This window comes from Microcebus murinus, chromosome 24 (genome assembly GCF_040939455.1).
Source record: "Microcebus murinus isolate Inina chromosome 24, M.murinus_Inina_mat1.0, whole genome shotgun sequence".
NCBI classification, from domain to species: Eukaryota; Metazoa; Chordata; class Mammalia; order Primates; family Cheirogaleidae; genus Microcebus; species Microcebus murinus.
This window is the reverse complement of record NC_134127.1, coordinates 15835682-15855273: the sequence shown is the minus strand read 5'-3', so window position 1 is coordinate 15855273 and position 19592 is coordinate 15835682. Positions and strand designations below refer to the sequence as shown.

The 19592-nt window shown below is 41.1% G+C and overlaps 1 protein-coding gene across 1 annotated transcript in view; it reads left to right on the top strand.

Annotated features, from left to right (window-relative positions):
• Positions 1-19592, top strand: part of MTMR7 (myotubularin related protein 7) — a 91921-nt gene that overhangs the window by 15710 nt on the left and 56619 nt on the right. Inside the window, exons 2-4 of the mRNA XM_012785006.3 lie at positions 8224-8346; positions 10852-11014; positions 19191-19348. Of these exons, the coding sequence (XP_012640460.2) occupies positions 8224-8346; positions 10852-11014; positions 19191-19348 (444 nt within the window). The remainder of the gene's footprint in view (positions 1-8223; positions 8347-10851; positions 11015-19190; positions 19349-19592) is intronic.

Below are 19592 nucleotides of genomic sequence, written 5' to 3'. Positions count from 1 at the left end.
CACTCCTGGGTCACGTCCTCTGTAGGAATTTCCAGTGCCTTCAAAATCCAAAGAGATCAGGTAATAACATCCTTGTTTCTTCTCATCCTGCAGTATTCTCTTCATTTTACTTATTTGACACTAGTTTTCATGTTTGCACATGAAGTTCTGCTTTACCCCTTTTGTCTCTGTTCTTCGTTTTCTGTACTTGCCACGTCTTCCACAATTGAGTATTCCTTACCTTCCTGTCTGAAAATTCAAATTCAATAATGAAGCATTCCCTGTTAATCATACCCAATTCTACCTACATCCTTTTGTTTTTAACATAGTATTGTTAATTTTCATTCATTGGACAAAGATTTATGTATTAAGACACAAAGATGAAAAAACATGGTGCCTGTCCTTAAGGATCTTGCTCTGATGCTCTGCAATCATTGTGATGGTCTGTGGTTTCTGGAAGCCAATAAGGCAAGGACTGTGTGTCCTTTCTCTTTCTTTCCACAGTTCTAGTGTAACTGTGTGTCTTACGTTATTCACTGTGCTGCAGAGAATATTGGCCATACAATAACTAGTGCTTTCCTGGAGAACATATGTTCTTGGTAACAATCAGAGTGGCACAACACAAATATCAGTAGCATGTAAGAAGGTAGGCTAGGATAAGTGGAAAACAAGTAGCAATGCCCAGAGGTGTCGCAGCAATTCAAAGTTTAGCAAGTGATCACGGTGGACTGGGCTAGTTGAGGAAAGGCGGTCTTGAGGAGGTGGATCTTGGGTGTCAGGCCAGAAAGGAACATGCAGTGATGGGTGAGGGACATCCTCTCTGTTCTTGGTACCCTCACAGTGCACTGGGACAGGCAGTGGTGTAGCTTTGCTTATGGGCCACAAAAAGAGACCTCCACATCATTGCTTCTGCGAGGCGTTTTATTCTGCTTTATACTCATTTCCCAGAATGGTAATGGAGGACTCTTGAGGGCTGTACTGTAAGAGGAGAAAGAGGAAAATGTGTTGGCAGTCTGTCCTTGGAGGCTTCAGAGCCCAGGAGTGGGGCACGGGGCGTGAGAATGTGTAAATGAGCTGGAGGCCAGCCTGGCCATGGATGGACGGGCAGTAGCCCTCCGTCCCCCATGACACTGATACTTGCCAGGGGTGGTTGGCGGGAAGGCAGGGAGCAGAAAACTTGGTTCTCTCTCTGCCCAAGCTGTCTCCTGTCTTTGGACAGGCAGTCAGTTCCATTTGGCACAACTTGCCTTCGGAAAAATGTCTTCCCATAGTTCCCAAAGAACTATACAAGTAGATGCTTTCATCTTTTGCTGTTAGTGCCTTTGTCAAAAATATGTCAAATTCAGAATCATTTCAGAAGTATTTTTGGAGGGAAAATCCTCCTCCTCCTCAAATAAGCCTTGGACTTTCTGTATTGCTTCAAAGCAAGGTCTTATTCTCCCAATACTATTTTTAAATGACTGTATTGTTTTTAACCCAACTGTCTTTAATAGGTCGACATGTATTCTTTGAGTTGCAGTGGGCCCAGCATCTGTTTTTAATTTATTTTCCTTTTAACATCTTTTTCCCTCTCTTTCTCTTACTTGCACTTGTTGAAAATGGTATTTTTGGTCGAGGTTATTTTAAGGTGGTGTTGAAATAAGTCCTCAGTCTGTCTTCTTGGTCCACAGCGCATGTTCTTTTATGCCTACACATCCAGGGTCATCCTACCAAAATAAATTATATGGGCCCTGTGCAGAACTTTCAAGTGCCTGACATTTTATTTATGAGAGTTGGCTGCTGGCATAACGTTTGTAGTTGCTTCTGAGCAAAAATGGGCTCCCTTTTCTTGTCTCTGCCTCTTCCAAGAATTTCCAGCCCTCTTATTGCTTAAGTACCTATGGCTCTCTCTCTCTCTCACTATTTTAGCTTTATTATCCCTCCCAAGATAATTTTAAAAAGTTAGTTAAATGTCAGTCAAATCTACTGTTCTAACAAATACTATAGGTGGGAAGAACTCAACAACCTGCCTGTTTATAGGCGCTCAAGACTACCCCAAATCACCAAGATATTTTCTTTACCCTAAGCTAGATAAAAGAATCCTTATCTATATAGGAAGTTTGACTGATTTATTTTTCTTCTTTTAAATGCAAATTTCTCTAAGCCTGTATTTTTTTGCAGAGAGCAAATAACCTTATATGTAAGAATTATTTGGAGATTTGCAGGTGGCTCAAAAATCTATAGAAAATATGTATCATCTACCCTATTTCACACTGGAGGAAGGACTACATTTCCAGCAACTTGAGAAATATATAGATTCTTCACTCGGGAAGCTGATATACACTAAAAATCCTTCTAACATGCATGTAATTCCAAGATCTTTATTCATTTTTAATGTCTTTTTCTGCAACCAGCATAACAAAATAGTCTGGATATGCCATCTGTCTTTTCCCCCTTTATTTTGAAAGCTGTGTCAAGATTACTAGGATGAGCTGGGCAGAGTGGCTTATGCCAATAATCCCAGCACTTTGGGAGGCCCAGGTGGGAGGAGGGCTTGAGGCCAGGAGTTTGAAACCAACTTGGGCAACATAGTGAGACCCTGCCCACAAAATTTAAAAAATAAGCCAAGTGTGGTGGTACACACCTGTAGTCCCAGCTACTTGGCAGGCTGAGGCAGGAATATTGCTTGAGCCCAGGAGTTTGAGCTATGATCATGCCACCACTGCACTCCAGCCTGGTGACAGAGCAAAACCCCATCTCTTGAAAAAAAAAAAAAAAGATAACTAGGATGAACTTTTCTACCAATAGCTACCCCTGGATCTGTCTAAACCCCTTGGATTGTGAGTCTGTTTCAAACTTGGTCTTTGTCTTTCCAAATCTGAGCTGTCCTAACCTGGCTGAAACTGGCTCTGTCCATAGAAAAGTTGGTGCATGAGGAGGTGAGGTTGAACTTGTGGGCTCTCCAGTCTAAGTAGGTCCTGACAGAGGAAGAAAGAGAATGAAGGGTGATCTTCACAGCATGGATTCTGGTCCATCAGTATACCTTTGAAGAACAATCTATCATATGAGACTGGTATAAAAGGAGGCACTTGCCCAGCAGGCAGGTTCCTAGCTTGTGGAAGGCCCCATCAGCAGCAGTGCAGAGCCACTGTGGGTCTGAATAGAAAGTGACATCATCAGGGAATGTGTAGGATGGCTATGTGGGTGGCAGCTGAGGGAATAGACTGCATGGCAGATGTGTGCTGGGCTTTGGCTGCCCATGGTCACTCTCCCAGCCATGCCTGCTCTGTGCTCAGTTTGTGTGTTCTTGGTATGTCATAGGCCACCGATCCAGCCACCAAATCATGCCATTTCATGACCACACCGAGTGCTGTAAGGATAAGCAAGTGACCCAGTGGGAAGCAGTGAGACTTCACTTGGGTTGCTGGGACAGTAGCTGATACTCTTCTCCACTGGCCATGGATGTGGTAGGAGACAGGGCCATCGTGAGCAGAGGGCCAGCCCAAGGCCAGCCGAGAGGGCCTGCTCTGCAGTTGGAGAGTGAGGAGCTGGGTGTTTTGAACCCCCCAGCCAGTCTGAAGCCAGCCCTACTTGCTACCCTTTGTAGACATAGAATCCAATAAAATCCCTTTGGGCTTAAAGCCATATGAGGTTGAGATTTCTGTCTCTTCCTTCTAGAACAGTCCTGTCAGATAGAGGTGGAGTCGGATAATCTGGGGGCAGTATTACTAATTAGGAATCTTGTGATAGGTAGTCGGGTGTCTGACAAGGAGTAGGCCAGCTCAGCGAATTAACAGAATTAATTAATCATTTCGATTAAAAGGGACTAAATTGACACACAGCATCTGTCTAGTTTTCATAGGGTTTTTTCACAGGTGGCTTGCGTTGTGCTGTATCTGACTCTACTATGTTTTGGAAATGGCTGCATAGCAAGCATGCATTTTTAAAAGAGTTAAATTTTTTTAGGAAGCTTGAAAATAGGGTTCTTTTAATGTACCTTAGATCCACCCCAGGTTGTGTATCCCATGAGCATTTTTCTGTGTTGTACCTTGTACCGAAGGATTTCATGAAGGGTCAAATCTCTGTTTCTTCTGGTTTCATGTCATGTGTTTCCTTGGATTATGCTCTGTGATTTTTGCCTTTCCCTCAGTTCTTCTCCAATCTCTGACCTCTGAATAAAATGGTCCTGGGAAAAGACTTTCATTGGTTTTATAGTTTTGGACAGATTAAATCCTCCTTTTGGGAAAAGGATTGATGTTCCTGATTTCCCTACCAAAAGGCTCTATAAAACAACTCCTGAGACCTCATGGCTATTTCCTTTTATTTGTTTAAGTTAACTTTACGTAAGTAGGAAAAAAAAGTGCTTTGGTTTTAAATTGAAAAAATTAACTTCTTTTTTTTTTTTTTGGTAATTGTAAGAGATATTAGCAATTCTAAATGATCTGGACAATTTGTTATTCCTTTAGATTTTCTTGTATGTTAGAGTACTTTGCCAGCTATAATCTGGGAGTCTGTCTTTCTTGCATACTCTATTGTCACTTCTCCTTGGACGCAGGGGAGGTGAAGTCACAGACATGATGTGGGAGCCAGAAATACAACTCTGAAGTCTCTGTTATGGATTTGTGTATTAATGATTACTGTTTGTTAATAACTGCTGAGATATATGCTTTTCCCCCCCTCCTTACACATGCAATGGCTCATAGGTGGGGTTACTCATTGTCCAGGAGCTCAGGAGTGAAACATCTTGTTTAGCAACTGTTATACAGACAGGGACACCTGCCGTAAGTAAAAACACTAAAGAATTTCTAATCAGGTAAATGTTTCTTTAATTAATGTGTGGCTTGTTGGAAGTGAGACTTGGTTCCTGTAATGGTTCCCCTTGAATGGCAGGAGGCCATTGCACCTTGTGATATGAAACGTGCACTTGAGCATCTCAAGGCTCTGCCCAGAAAATCCTGGGACCGCCAGGGGAACCAGGCTCTTCAGGCCGACCCTGGGGGTTTGTCCCTCCAGACAGGACGAAGCAAGCTGGCAAGGGGTTAAAATCGCCAACCAAGCTGCTTTGCACCGAATTCCCAATCCTTTAGCATAAGCCAAAGCTTTTAATTTGTTGAACGTTATGTATCACTCTGTAATTGAAATTTCAAAGAAGAGGAGGATAGACTTTTGAGCAATGATGCTTCTCCTTAATTTGCAATATCAGGCCTACACTGAAGAGGTAAACTATGGGAGAGGTCCAGGGAAGTGGATACTTCTGGTTTGAAATCTGGCCCTGCCACTTTTTAGCTGTGAGACGTAGATTGACACAAAAAGGAGAAGAAGAGCTCAAGATGGGGAAGGGAGACCAGAGAATGAAAAGGAGCCCGTGTGGCTGGGCAGGCTGATCGGGGGGGGATGCTTGGGCTTAGGATGCTCTGGGCTTTCCTTTGGGGCTAAAACACTAGATATTAATGCAGCCTCTGGACCAGTTGCAGAGACTGTTGCAGCATTGTTGTTGCTGAGGCTGGTCCTTCCCTTCCTTACTAAATCACAAGAGTGTTGCTGACCAACCACATTACTGAGTGGCTTAATTCCCGGGAAGTTTAATTTTGAATCATTACTGCACGCATTTTCATAGTTACTTACTATTTGGTGTCTTTCCAGGTAATCTGTAAAGTACCATTGAGTCAGAACTGCAGCCTGTAGAATGGAGGGAGACATTAAAGACCCTTTAGGATCCTTGATGGATATCAAGACCCAGAGCAAGTGCCTAAACTGCCTGCACCCTACAGTTCAGTTTCAGAACCAGCACCAGAACCAGAGCCCAGGCTCCAGACTGGCAGACAAATACTTTCCTTTTCATGTTGGTAGAGTCAGAAAATGTCATGATACCAAATTTAGCACCACAAACTATTTATCTAGTTGCTTTTCTTAGATTAGAACATAAACTTGTCATAGGTTTTGGCAGCTGCAGACATTCTGATTTCCCCACGTTAAGCAGTCTCTGGATCTCTTCCCCCCAGTGATTGACAGTGACCTTCAGCCTAATTCATATGGTATTGAGGACTTGGTCTTGGGCCCAAGGAAAGCCTGTGGCCAGTGCCATTGCTTTTCCTTCTGTCCTTTTCAGTGAATGGTAACCTTGCACTGAACTCTGGATTCCTTGTTCAGTAGCTTTACTTACCCAGATAGTGTGAGATGGTTCTGGAACCCAAAATGTCCAGCAAAGAGACATCACTTCACGTTTTCAGTGCCTGTGAGTTCGTGCCTTAAGCGTCTCTGTGGTGCCTCTGATCACAGCGCTCCGAGGACCCCTCCTGCTAAGAGCACTGGTGGCTTCCATGTACCTGAGTCTAGCTGCAATTTGCAGTTCTTGTCTAAAACCATCTGTCCGCTGCATTGGACATAAACACACCCCTGTCTCAAAACGGTCCCTCTGCTCTGCTCTTGAGAGCAAAATCTCTTGATTTTCCTTCTTCCTGGCCATCCCTTTCTAGCGTGCCTTTTGGATTCTCCCTTTTCCATCAGACCTTTATGCTTTGGATTTTTCTCAGATCTCTTCTCACTTTATCTGCTCTCCCTGGGTAGCCTAGCAGTGACAAAAGAAAGACTTGTAAACACCACAAGCTGGTAGGTGAGGGGCACTGTTTTAGAATTAATATCGTTAATATACATAAACATGCACAAGGCCTCAGGAATTTTGTTGACACCCCAGAGTAAATTGCATGACTGAAAAATCTTTATAATACCTGATTCTTTATTGAGCTCCGTGAATCTCTGGAAGTTGGGAGGAAGTGAGATGGGACGCTGTTCCTGGAAGGCTGGGTTGGCGGTGTAAGGGCTTGGAGGAGACTGGGACAATGGAAAGTTTTGAGCGCCGTCTGCTCCTGGTGTCCTGAGGAATGTTCATTAGGTCTGTCCCTCCCCTGAAGCAGACGAGAGTCTGGGCCTCCCAAACTCAATCAGGACCACAATTTCTATATTAGACTGAAGACTGGAGTGAGCACAATGCATTTGTCCCTAAACTATCTTGTGGAAGAAAATCCCACTGTTGATGAGCCAGGGTTCCCCTGCAGGGGGTTGGTCCTCTGCAGTAGTAGGATTGCTTTGCCCTGTAGTCATTACAAGAATGTTCTGGAGGTTATGAAGCCTGTATCTTAGTCAAGTCGTCATCATGGTTTCACTTTTCACTTGCCCTGGAGAGATTGTCTTGTCATTCCCATAATATGTTGGGACCGTCCCAGTGCACATGTCCTTGAAATTGCTCTGCACTTAAAAGATGTATGCTTGATAAAAATTGTTTCCAGAAATCTCTTCTGACAGTTCAAATTTTAGCCGAGTGATGAGAATTCCATTCAATAGAAAGGTTTTATCATAAATGAATGTGAGGGTCTTAAATCAGTAGGTTTTCCTGACATGCATTTTTCTGATCCTTTTTCCCCATATGTATATGTGTATTTCCTACTATTAATTGTGTATGGAAGCAAACAGCCTGAAGACCGTTTCTACAACTTAGAAATACATAGGAAATCATACTGTTTTCTTTTTCATAGAATGTAATTCATCCATAGTCATTGCGTAAACTCAGAACTTTAATGCATATGCTTTTTGCCGTAAATTAGACATTTTATATAATTACAATGAAATAAAAGGGCTCACCTATTTAAAACTCAGAGAGGATATTCTTTTTTTTTTTTTTGAGACAGAGTCTCACCCTGTTGCCTGGGCTAGAGTGAGTGCCGTGGTGTCAGCCTACCTCACAGCAACCTCAAACTCCTGGGCTCAAGTGATCCTACTGCCTCAGCCTCCCGAGTAGCTGGGACTACAGGCATGCGCCACCATGCCCGGCTAAGTTTTTGTACATATATTTTTAGTTGGTCAATTAATTTCTTTCTATTTATAGTAGAAATGGGGTCTCGCTCAGGCTGGTTTCGAACTCCTGACCTTGAGCAATCTGCCCACCTCAGCCTCCCATAGTGCTAAGATTACAGGCGTGAGCCACTGCGCCCGGCCCAGAGAGGGTATTCTTAAAGAATAGAGGCTACAAATCTTTTGTGGTACATTTCAAGTCATATTTTAATCATTGGTGCATTTTTATCTTTTGATACACAGAATCATATTCTGAGATCTAATTAACTTAAGGGGGCATGTTGTTTTGGTTTTTATTATTGAGGGAATTCTCAAAATTGCTTTTTGAAGTAAGTATGAGATTCCCTACGTAGTAATTGTTCTGTGAGTGGTTCTTCTGCTTTACGGTAACTCTTTCCATCAAAATAATCTCTCTAGGTTGAAAATGTCCGCTTGGTAGATCGAGTCTCTCCGAAGAAAGCAGCCCTGGGTACTTTGTATCTGACGGCTACTCACGTCATATTCGTGGAAAACACACCTGACTCGAGGAAAGAGACGTGGGTATGTATGATTTCCTTAGTTTTGACTTTCTATGTTTTCTATTCTGTGAAGTAAAAAGTTCTGACCCTTTATTCTTTCATTTCCCTTCAGGGTAAGTGGGGTGGGCTTTTGGTGGTCAGGTGTTTAGGAGACGGTTTTTGGAATGTGTGCTTTCCTTTTTTCTACCTACCCCCTTGATCTACTTATTCATTTTCAACACGAATTATGTGGACATCATCAAAGACAGGGCTAGAGCCAGCTAGAAAATACAGGAGCTTCCTGTCACTGCTATCAAGTAGATATTCAGTAACATCTGTAGGCCAGATACAACATTTGACCTTCTTTTTTATTTATTTTTTTATTTTAGCATATTATGGGGGTACAAGTGTTAAGATTACATATATTGCCCATGCCCCCCTCCCCCCTCGAGTCAGAGCCTCAAGCGTGACCATCCCCCAAATGTTGCACATCTCACTCATTGTGTTTATATATACCCATCCCCTCCTCCCCCCTCCACCTGCCCGACACCTGATAAATGTTATTCCTATATGTCCACTGAGGTGTTGATCCATGAATACCAATTTGTTGGTGAGTACATGTGGTGCTTGTTTTTCCATTCTTGAGATAACTTCACTTAGTACAATGGGTTCCAGCTCTGTCCAGGAAAATACAAGAGGTGCTATATCACCATTGTTTCTTAAAGCTGAATAGTACTTCATGGTATACATATACCACATTTTATTAATCCACTCATGAATTGATGGGCACTACAGACAACCCACAGAATGGGAGAAAATTTTCGCAAGCCACACATCTGATAAAGGGCTTGATAACTAGAATCTATTTAGAACTCAGGAAAATCAGCAAGAAAAAATCAAACAACCCTATCAAAAAATGGGCAAAGGACATAAACAGAAACTTCTCAAAAGAAGACAGAATAATGGCCAACAAACATATGAAAAAATGCTCAACATTTCTAATCATCAGGGGAATGCAAATCAAAACCACAATGAGATATCACTTAACTCCAGTGAGAATGGCCTTTATCAAAAAGTCCCCAAACAATAAATGCTGGCGTGGATGCAGAGAGAGAGGAACACTCCTACACTGCTGGTGGGACTGCAAACTAGTTCAACCTCTGTGGAAAGCAATATGGAGATACCTTAAAGTGATACAAGTAGATCTACCATTTGATCCAGCAATCCCACTACTGGGCATCTACCCAAAAGATCAAAAGTCACTTCATGAAAAAGACATCTGCACTCGAATGTTTATAGCAGATACAACATTTTAATGCGGTACTTTATTTGCAATGCACTTTATTTGTAGGATCCTATAGTGTAGCCATTCAGTCACTTCATTATGTCACCTCCACTCTGCTGATCACTTAAAAAAGAAAAGCTGGCGGGGTTCTATCTCTGGGTATTTCTGTTGCTGAATAATGAAACCATTAGATGTCTCTTATTTTCTACAGCAGCCCAACCATGGCATTATGACTGGAACCAGAATGCCTGGATTGTAGATCTCCCCTTTTCATGTTCCGTGGACAGTGTTACGTGTTTAGCAGAAGGGGACAGGCACTGCTTAGTGGAGGGGAAACCTAAAGAATGCAGCGCGGCCCCTGGGGTACCCAGCAAGAGATCCTCCCCAAAAGCCAAAGAGCTGTGTTTCAGCCTGGTCTCCCTCAACATAGCCCCCTTCCTTAGAGAGTAGAAGGATGGTTTTTTACCGGAGGCTGGTTGGTGAGGTGGGTAGAGAGGGAATGAGGAGTTGTTGATCAAAGGGTACAGAGTTTCAGATAGACAGGAGGAATAAGTTTGAGATCTGCTGTACAACGGGGTGATATACTCAATGTGTATTTCAAAAAATTATGAGTAAATTATGTATTGTCATAAAAAAATGATAAGAAAGCAAGATGGCTACATTAGCTTGACTTAATCATTCTACGTCATATACATACATTGTATCCCGCAAATACATACAACTATGATCTGTCAATAAAAATATTAATTAAAACATAAAAAATAAAAGAAATCTCTTCTTCTGCAGCTGCCTGACCACCAACAGCTTAGAAAACAACAATCCCATGTTGATACTGAACTTGAACATCCCATGTGGAATTAAGGAGCTTGGTGGTACCTCCCAGCGGAGCCATCTCTAAGTTCTGTTGATTGCAAAAGTTTATTTTACTAAATTCTCATGACCTTATGTAATTTTAGCTGTTAAGTGCCTTCAACATTTGACTACCAAAACGTTCCCTTACCTGGACTTGTTCAAATGTGCATGCTGATTTGTTTACTTCAAAATAATTTATCTCGGATATCAGAAAGCTTGGGGTTGAAAAATAAAATTATAAATTTAGACAGTCGTTTCCTACTGGGAACATCTCAGTTCTTGTCATCTGACTAGCAGGTGTGGAGGAACCTGAAGGTTGGGGAGTGTTTTCTTCGTGGCTCAGAGGCCTGTGTTAGCCCTTGTTATACTTGTTAGTTATCTGTGCTTATCCACATTCACGTCTGGTTCTAGATTCTTCACAGTCAGATTTCCACCATCGAAAAACAGGCGACAACTGCGACTGGATGCCCTCTGCTCATTCGCTGCAAGAACTTCCAGATCATCCAACTCGTCATACCGCAGGAGAGAGACTGCCACGACGTGTACATCTCCCTGATACGTCTGGCAAGGCCAGGTAGGGCGGAGGAACTCTTAAGACATTTCCTAATCGTGTTCCAGAATATTTACAAATACAGTTCAAGAATTTGTATAGGGCTTAGGAATGATGGTGTTTTAGGAATTATATGTCACCTTAGTCTGGAAGCCAGGCCAGGGAGCCTAAATGATGACCGGATAACCTTCTCTTATAGGTTTCCCCTGAGCTATTTATTATGTGAGCCTCTTTCATTAATTAGTATTCACTGTGTCTCAGGTGGCACTTACAGTATGTGTTCCTTTCCAGAAATCACCTCAAAATTATGCCCTTCTGATACCGTGGTAATTGAGCCAGTTCAAGGCCAAAGACAGAACTGACACATTGTTTTGGGGGGAAATGTTGTTATCAGACAGTTCGAGTGTAGTTCTCCCCCTCTTCTGGCTTTCAGGGTTTGGTCTGTTGCTTTTTGATAGTAATGTTTTCTTTGCAGGGTTGGTGCAACTAGACTTTCGTTAGCATCAGTGAATGTTTAGAGTATGGATATATTGATTCTCCTAAACTAAACCTCCTTAAGTGTTGTGGGAAGAATGTTTGGATTTGAAAAATTCTGTTCTCTGCTATCTTGTTCTAGCCCTCATCTCGGGGTGTTCAGATTTATATTAATAGCTTGCTATTCTCTTCTGCAGAAGTGTTTCTTATCTGTGTTGTGTGGCCTGAGTGAGTTGTGTTATTCTTTTGCCTAAAAGAAATACTTCTAAGTTCCTTGGAAGAATACAGGGAGAAGAGACCATTTGCATAAAATTTAAATGTTAGAACTCAGTAATAAGGGAACTGGCATATGTGCTTATGGTTACTTTGCCAAATGCTTTTTGATGCAGAACAAGTAGTTCAATTACAAACTTTTCAAGGCATTTGTTTGGGCGCTAAGTTTCTTATGATAGGACCGTGTGCTTTGTAGGTAGCTACGAACTAAAAGTTATTTCATGGAAATGATGCCGGAGAACTGTCAAAATGTGATTATTTTTACTTTGTTCTCCTCTAAGGGCAGTTGGTTGAGGCTCTTTTATTGCTTTTTTTTTTTTTTTAAATCTAAGTGTGTTAAAAGAACTGCAGAGTAAGCCAGAAAAGCACTTGAACTTTTTGGAGGGTGCACTATAATTGGAACAGAAGTTCTGGGAAGATGTACATCGGGTTGCACGCAGGAGAGAATGCGAGGAGAGCTGTGTGCCAGCAATTTCTGTGTCACTGATTAATGGGTGTGCTGGGCAGTAACTGTGCTCTGACCGGATTAATGAGATTTAGGAATAGCCCAGAGAACCGGGAAAGGGCTGAGCGGCTGGAAGAGCAGATCACGGTGGCGGGACGGCCATGGCCCTGAGACAGCGAGTGCTAGGGAACCTCTCATGAGGTTCCTCAGGGAGGAAAGTTGCTATGTTCCCCCATTTTTAAAAATAGAGACTTGTTCTTAGAAGATGAAGTTTTGGGAGTTAGGTATTAGATGTTGCCAGAGACCTAACTGGCTACCTTTTCTTAAGAGAGAAAAAAAAAAAAAAAAAAAGAAAGGAAGTCATAGTGATTAATTGAATTAAACCCATCACCTGCGAGGATTTAAAAGGAATCCACCAGCATTTTGAAACACAGGCATCAGAAATGGTGGTTTACATAAAACATAGTGCTTTCATACGTGCGGGAAGGTGAAACAGGACCCAAGCAGTTTTGCAGTATAGTGTTAAAGGCAGTGCTAGAATTAGCACTTACTACAGGCTGTCACTTTGGAAGCAGGGTTTTGAATCCGGGTGAAGGTGGGGAAAGGTGGAAAGATGGTAGCATCAGACATGAAACAGTGGCCCTCGACGGGGACAGGGTTGGTTTATTAGAACCATCTGAGAATATTTTACAAAATGCACCTTCACCCTCCTCTAGGTATATCCGCATAAACGTGTGTGTGTGTGTGTGTGTGTTTGTGTGTGTGTGGTCAATGAGGGAAGTGTGTTTTGAATTCCAGGAGTACAATATAGCTGTCTCTGGTTATTCTGGTTCATCACCAACAAAAGTCATGTGTTTTTTCAGTCCCCTTATGGACAAAGCCAACTGCAAGGTCCTATAGAGGGCAATTTAAAAATAATTTTTAAAGACATTTTTATCTTTTACAAAAGAAGAAATGTTTGGGGCTTGTTCATTTAAGTCAAGGCCTACGAAAGAGATGTTTTCAAAGCTGTCGAGATTCTTTCTTTACTATTGTCTGTCTTTAGAATTTCTTGGATAAGAGGAAATCAAATGATCTCTCTTTAGAATTTCTTGGATAAGGGGAAATCAAATGACTAAAAAACTCGGAGGGATTTTATTCAGAGGGTTTGCCTTTGGTACGAATAAATATTTCTAAGAATTTGGTCACGGACTATAAAAGATCCCAGGAAAAAATTAAGTGGCCAAATTCAGGAAGTAAAGAAATAACTTAGGTTAAAATAAAGGTTGTGAATCAAATGAAAAATCCCCATAGATCCAACGTACTAATAAGGATGTACAATTTTCTGATTTAAAAACCTGTCATTCTCAGAGGGCTTTTCCCATGTTCTCTCTTCTCTCCTCCCTCCAATTTGCTTCTTGCTGTTTTTCTATCAATTATTTTTCCCTCTTTAGTATTTGTGGGCCCTTCAACATTTAAATAATTTCTTTTGTTTATTTTCTCTCTTTACGAGTTTTTTTTTAGTTCAGCTTAGTCCCCAATTCTTCTGCATGTTCATTGTGATTTTTAAAATCTCATGATTGAAGGAGTCCCATTTGCTTAGTTTGTAACTTTTTATAGGCCTTATGTAAGTCATTAATGTTTAAGCAGTTTTTACAGCGGTAATTTCTTTTTTATTGAGGACACTAATTTAAGTCTAGTAGTCCTTTTCCACTGTGTTACATTCAACAATCCTGATGTTTAATTCCAACACTTGTTTGTTTAAAATAGACCTCAAAGGTGAGGGGCCTTCATTTTTATTTTCAAGGTGCTGCAAAATCCAATAATAGATGTGTTATTATCTCACCCCTTTCTAAATGCTTGTTCAACTCCATTTATTTTAAATTGCCTGAATTCAGCAGAATGTCTGGAGCAATTTAGCTTTCAATAGTTTCTGTATCCTACTGATGACTTTGGTAACTTTTCCCTTACCCACACTTCACGTTCTGCTGATGCTGATTCAGGCTTGTTTTTCTTTCGATTTGTAAAGGACTTTGGATTTTTAATATTAAATTCCTTATTGTTTCTCCCGGTTAGTCTATAATGAGAGGCAGTTCCCTCATATTTTGTTCCGAACTATTCTGTTTGCATCACCATTAGCCAGATACCTGGGAAACAAGCTGGGTTATTTTGCTTTATTCTCGAATGCTTTGTTGTACCCACCCCTCTCTCTTATTTTGGCAGAATGAACACCCTTTCCTTTATATGGGAGGGAGGGGAGAAAGGTTGGATCCAGATACAGGTGCATTTGTAGGCTTGGTGGTTCCAAGTTGAGTTTCCATTTGATGGCTTTCATTTTCCATGGGAAGTAGAAAGTGGAATTATCTGAGAGTGAAGGAGTTGGAGTGAGCCATAGAGATTGAACTGGTTTGTAGGGACATGTGCTTCTCAAGGTGAAGGACAGCAAAATGAACAACAGGGCTAAAATAAAATAAGTCCAAACATGCACCTGTAGGCATCTCTAGAGCTCATGCTCTCCACTGAAACACTGATTTGGCTTTGCTAGAAATACAGCCAAAATGTTACTCAGTCTTCATTTCATGTAGTAGTTTAGAAATTGTCATTTTGCTTTCTGAATAGATAAAACAACGTTCAAGTTTGCCTTTGTTTAGCTAGTTATATGATTTAAGAAGGTAATATATAATAAAGTAAATACTAAGGTGATTTTCACATAGGTTTTTCTGAATTTTTTTTAAAATTAAAGATGCACACTCAGTTTACTCCTGAAGTCCAAAGGCATGCCGAGTATTTGCTTCTTATTTGATGAGTTCTTGTATCCCAACCCCCACCCCCCAGTAATGGGGCCCCCTGGGGTGAGCCCTCAGCACTCTCCCTTTGGAAACCTGCTGGATACTAACAGCAAAAGATGTTTTGCTTTGGCTTTGAAGGCTCAGACTTCCTGATGTGAAAAGCCAGTGTAGTGTTTAACATGCCTGTTTGAAGAGTGGGTGAAAAATCAGCCCAGGGACGTGGCCTTTCTAGAGCAGGCAACTATTTTCTCTCAGTTCAGATTCTATAAAGATTAAAGATTTCCCTAAAATAAAAAGCTTTTGCACAACAACCAATTAACAAAGTGGAGAGACAACCTACAAATTGGGAGAAAATACTTGCAAGCCATACATCTGATAAGGGATTAATATCCAAAATATATAAGGAACTCACACAACCCTGTAGAAAGAAAACAAATAAACTGATTAAAAAATGAGCAAGGTACCTGAAGAGACATTTCTCAAAAGAAGACATACAGACACCTAACGGACACATGCTCAACATCACTGATCATTATTAGGGAGATGCAGATTAAAACCACAGTGAGATAGCACCTCATGACTGTTAGAATGGCTATTATCAAAAAAGATGAAAGATAACTGTTGGCAAGGATGTGGAGAAAGAGAACCCTTGTACTAACCCTTGTTAGTGTAATTAGTAAATTGTAATGTAATTGAATGTAATTAGTAATTAGTAATTGATTGTAAATGTAATTAGTAATTCAATTAGTAACTGATTGTAAACTGGTAAAATAGCATAGCCATTATGGAAAGCAGTAAAGAGTTTCCTGAAAAAACTAAAGATAGAATTATCAAATGACCCAGTAATCCCACTTCTGGGTATTTTACTTGAAAGATTTGGAATCAGTTTTGTCGAAGAAATGTCTACAACTGCCATGTTCTCTGCAGCACTGTTGACAGTAGACAAGTTATGGAATCAACCTAAAGTGTCCATCAGTGGATAAATAGTAAAGGAAATGTATGTAGACACAATGGGATACTATTCAGCTTTAATAAAGGAAGAAATTCTGTTATTTGCAACAACATGGATGGAATTGGAGAACATTATGCTAAGTGAATGAAGCTAAACAAAAAGATAAATACTACATGTTCTCAATTTTACGTGGACTCTAAAACAATTGAACTCATAGAAATAGAAGAATGGGGGTTACCAGAGGCTGGAGGCAATGGGAAGAGGATAGTCAAAGAGTGTAAAGCCTCAGTTTTAGATAGGAAGAATAAGCCTGGTTTATTTTTTTTAGATCTATTGCACAACCTCGTGAATCCAGGTAATAACCGAGGACTATACATTTCTAAATGCTAGGAGTAAATTTTAGATGTTCTTATCACAAAAACGTTCAATATTTGAGGTGATGTCTATGTTACTTAGCTTGATTTAATCATCCCGCATTGTAATAAAAAATCATCATATCACTTTGTACCCTGTACATATATACAACTATAATTTGTCAATATAAAATAGGAAAAGTCTATAAGCAAAAAAAAAAAAAAAAAGGAAAAGATTTCTTCAGCCCTAGTATTTTTTTTTTAATGTACCTCCCTGCCAATTGCTAAAAATTTTGCTATGTATTTTGCAGGAGTTGAACAGTATTTTGCAGTGAAAGGAACAGAAAATTATGAGATGGGAAATAGTAAAATTTATATCTGTGCTAAATGGTCCTTTTTGAATTCTTAAGAGTAGCCAGTCCCCAGGCTGCTTCTGGGCTGGCCTGTGGGTTAGAAGCTGGCCCACGGTGACAGGACTGAGTGCTGGCTGGCAAAAGTGGGGTTTCCCTGCCTTCTTGTAGAATTTTGCTTAAATTGGGCCTGAGGAGTGGTTGATCACACTTTTTCCTTAAAAATACCTGAAAGAAAAAAATTTCATAATTTCACCATCAACTCATTCTCATGCCTCCCAATTCAAGAGTGATCTTAATATCTGTTATAAATCATTCTTGCTTTAATTTACGTACAGCTTCACTGCCTAGTCCCAGTGGAAACCAGGCATCAGCCCAGATACAGAACACCGTCCGTCGTCATAGAATATTTTTCTTCTTCTACCTTTAAACTTGTTTGTAAAACATTTAACAAAGGGAACTTAACGTCCATCATCAGCCCATATTCATTAGCTCCTCTTTCTGGCGGAGGGAGCTGAGGCTTTCTCAAGAGATTCTTCTGGCATCTTAAACAAACTGCATTTGCGGTTAGCACGATGGTAGCAGCAGCCTGAGTCATGAAAATGGTACTCAGTGATGGAAAGGATGTGTCAGCGTAGATTTTGTTCCCAGACAGGATTTCAGTTTCATGTGCTGTCTGCCCAGTTCGCTGAGATTGCTAAGAAACTGTTTTCACCAAAAGTGTCTGCCTTGTGTGGGGCGATCTGTGTGTGCATTTTCTTGTTTGCTCAAATAGCATTCTAAGTTTTGAAGTTGAGGAATAGGACGTCCAGAGAGACCGAAATAGAAAATAATTTATCTTACTGCTATACCACGGTCATGTTGCTTCTTATTCACAAGAAAAATGGAAAAAAAAAAATCTGGTACTTAAAATACCCTTATCTTTCCTCTTTCGTGTAGATGAGTCATCGCACTAGTGATCAAAGCAAGTTGGACCTGAGTTTTGATCTCAGGCCACCTGTGTGTCGCTGCAGCCCCTGGCTGCTGGTAGTGAGACCATCTACAGGGCTCCAAAACTCATGCTCAGGAGCATTAAGGCGTCCACACTGGGTGCTGTCAGGAAGCTAAGAAGGAAATGGGAGGACCTAAGAAAACCACGAGGAGAAAGAAATCTATGGAGAGAAACAGGAAGATTAGGAGAAAAGGGAGACGAGAGAAGGAGCTGTCTTGGGGTGCAGTATATGTGGTTAGAAAGGGGCCTCCTTACCTCATTTCAGCCTGGCTACCCCTTTCCTAGCTGGGTGGCCCCGAGCCAGGGAATGTCCCTCCACCTCCCGTTGCCTCAGATGTCTCACCTATATGATGGCGACTGTCAAGGTGTGTGCTAACTGGATGAATGCATTTAATTGGAGCAGAATCTGGAATGAAACAAAGACGGAGTATCAGTTGTCATTGATTATCATCAGAAAGGCTTAGCTCTGCACCATCCAGTAAGGAAGCCTCAGGTAGCTGCTGGGCACTGGAAACATGGCCATCTCTCTACACTGAGATGGGCCATTGGGTGTGAAATACACATGAAATTTCAAAGGCAGTACAAAACCGAATGCATCAAATATTAATATGTTTTATTCATGTGCATGTTGAAATGATGATTTTGTGTATGTTGGGTTAGATAAAATATATTATTAAATTAATTCAGCTGTTTCTTTTTAGTGTTATAATGTGGCTACCAGTACATTTCAAATGACAGATGTGGCTTACTATTAGATAGCGCTGGTCTAGGCAGTTCCTCTTGCATGCCAATATCAGAGCAAGAAAACCAGATCTTAGATTTTATTGGGGGCAGAGAAACAGTGGGGTTATTGGGCTTGGCCTCGCAAGCATAAAAGGCATTATATTAAGATGGAGATACCATAACAGGATTAAAAGAAGAGTTTCATGGTACAGCCTTCTACTTGTACCCCATGTTGTATACTATGAATGGGTAGTTTTTATGAATCCTATAAATATTTTAGGAGCAGCACAATTAGGATATGTATGTAGTTGTTAAAAGGTCGAATGTTTTCAGTGCAAATATGTAATATAATCCACAGCTTTTCCAACTGTTTGTAATTTCTTCTTCTTTAATACTATGAGCATCAAATCATTGTGGAATTGGCTTGGATCTCTGTCTACTTCTGAGAGTCCATCCCAAATCCAAACTCGATATACATTAAAAAAAAAATGACTTCTTGATGTCTAATGAATACATACATTCTTAATCAGTTTTTGTACTCTGTATTTTTTGTGGTCTGGAAAATGCATTCGCTTTTAAAGCAACTAAAAAAAAAACAAAAAACAAACACACAAAATGGAGAAGGCTCTGTTTCCTAAAAGCAAAGAGGCTATTGCAAAGTTGAAGCCAGATGCCCCGAGGATGACTTGTCACTGCCGGGAAGAGGTGGGTGACCCCCGTCCACAGAGCCAGGGCGCTGCAGGGCGTGTGCCGAGGGGTAGGGGCTGGGGTGGCCTCTCCGTGCACTCCAGCTGGGACAGGATGTTTTGGGGGAGATTTGGTTCTGGCTTTGACTTAGCTCAATCTGGCTTTCTTCTCCCTTTCCTTGCAGTGAAATATGAGGAGTTATATTGCTTCTCCTTCAACCCCATGCTGGATAAAGAAGAAAGAGAACAAGGCTGGATGCTGATCGAGCTTAGCGAAGAGTACAAGCGAATGGGCCTGCCTAATAATTACTGGCAGCTCAGCGATGTGAATAGAGACTACAGAGTGAGTGGAGGCATCGAGAGAAATGCAAATGCTTTGCCCACGTGCAAACACGATTTCAGATAGCTTAGCCCAGGGGTCCTCAAACTTTTTAAACAGGGGGCCAGTTCACTGTCCCTCAGAGTGTTGGAGGGCCGGACTATAGTTTTAAAAAAAACTATGAACAAATCCCTATGCACACCGCACTTATCTTATTTTGAAGTAAAAAAACAAACGGGGAAAAAACACCTGCATGTGGCCCGCGGGC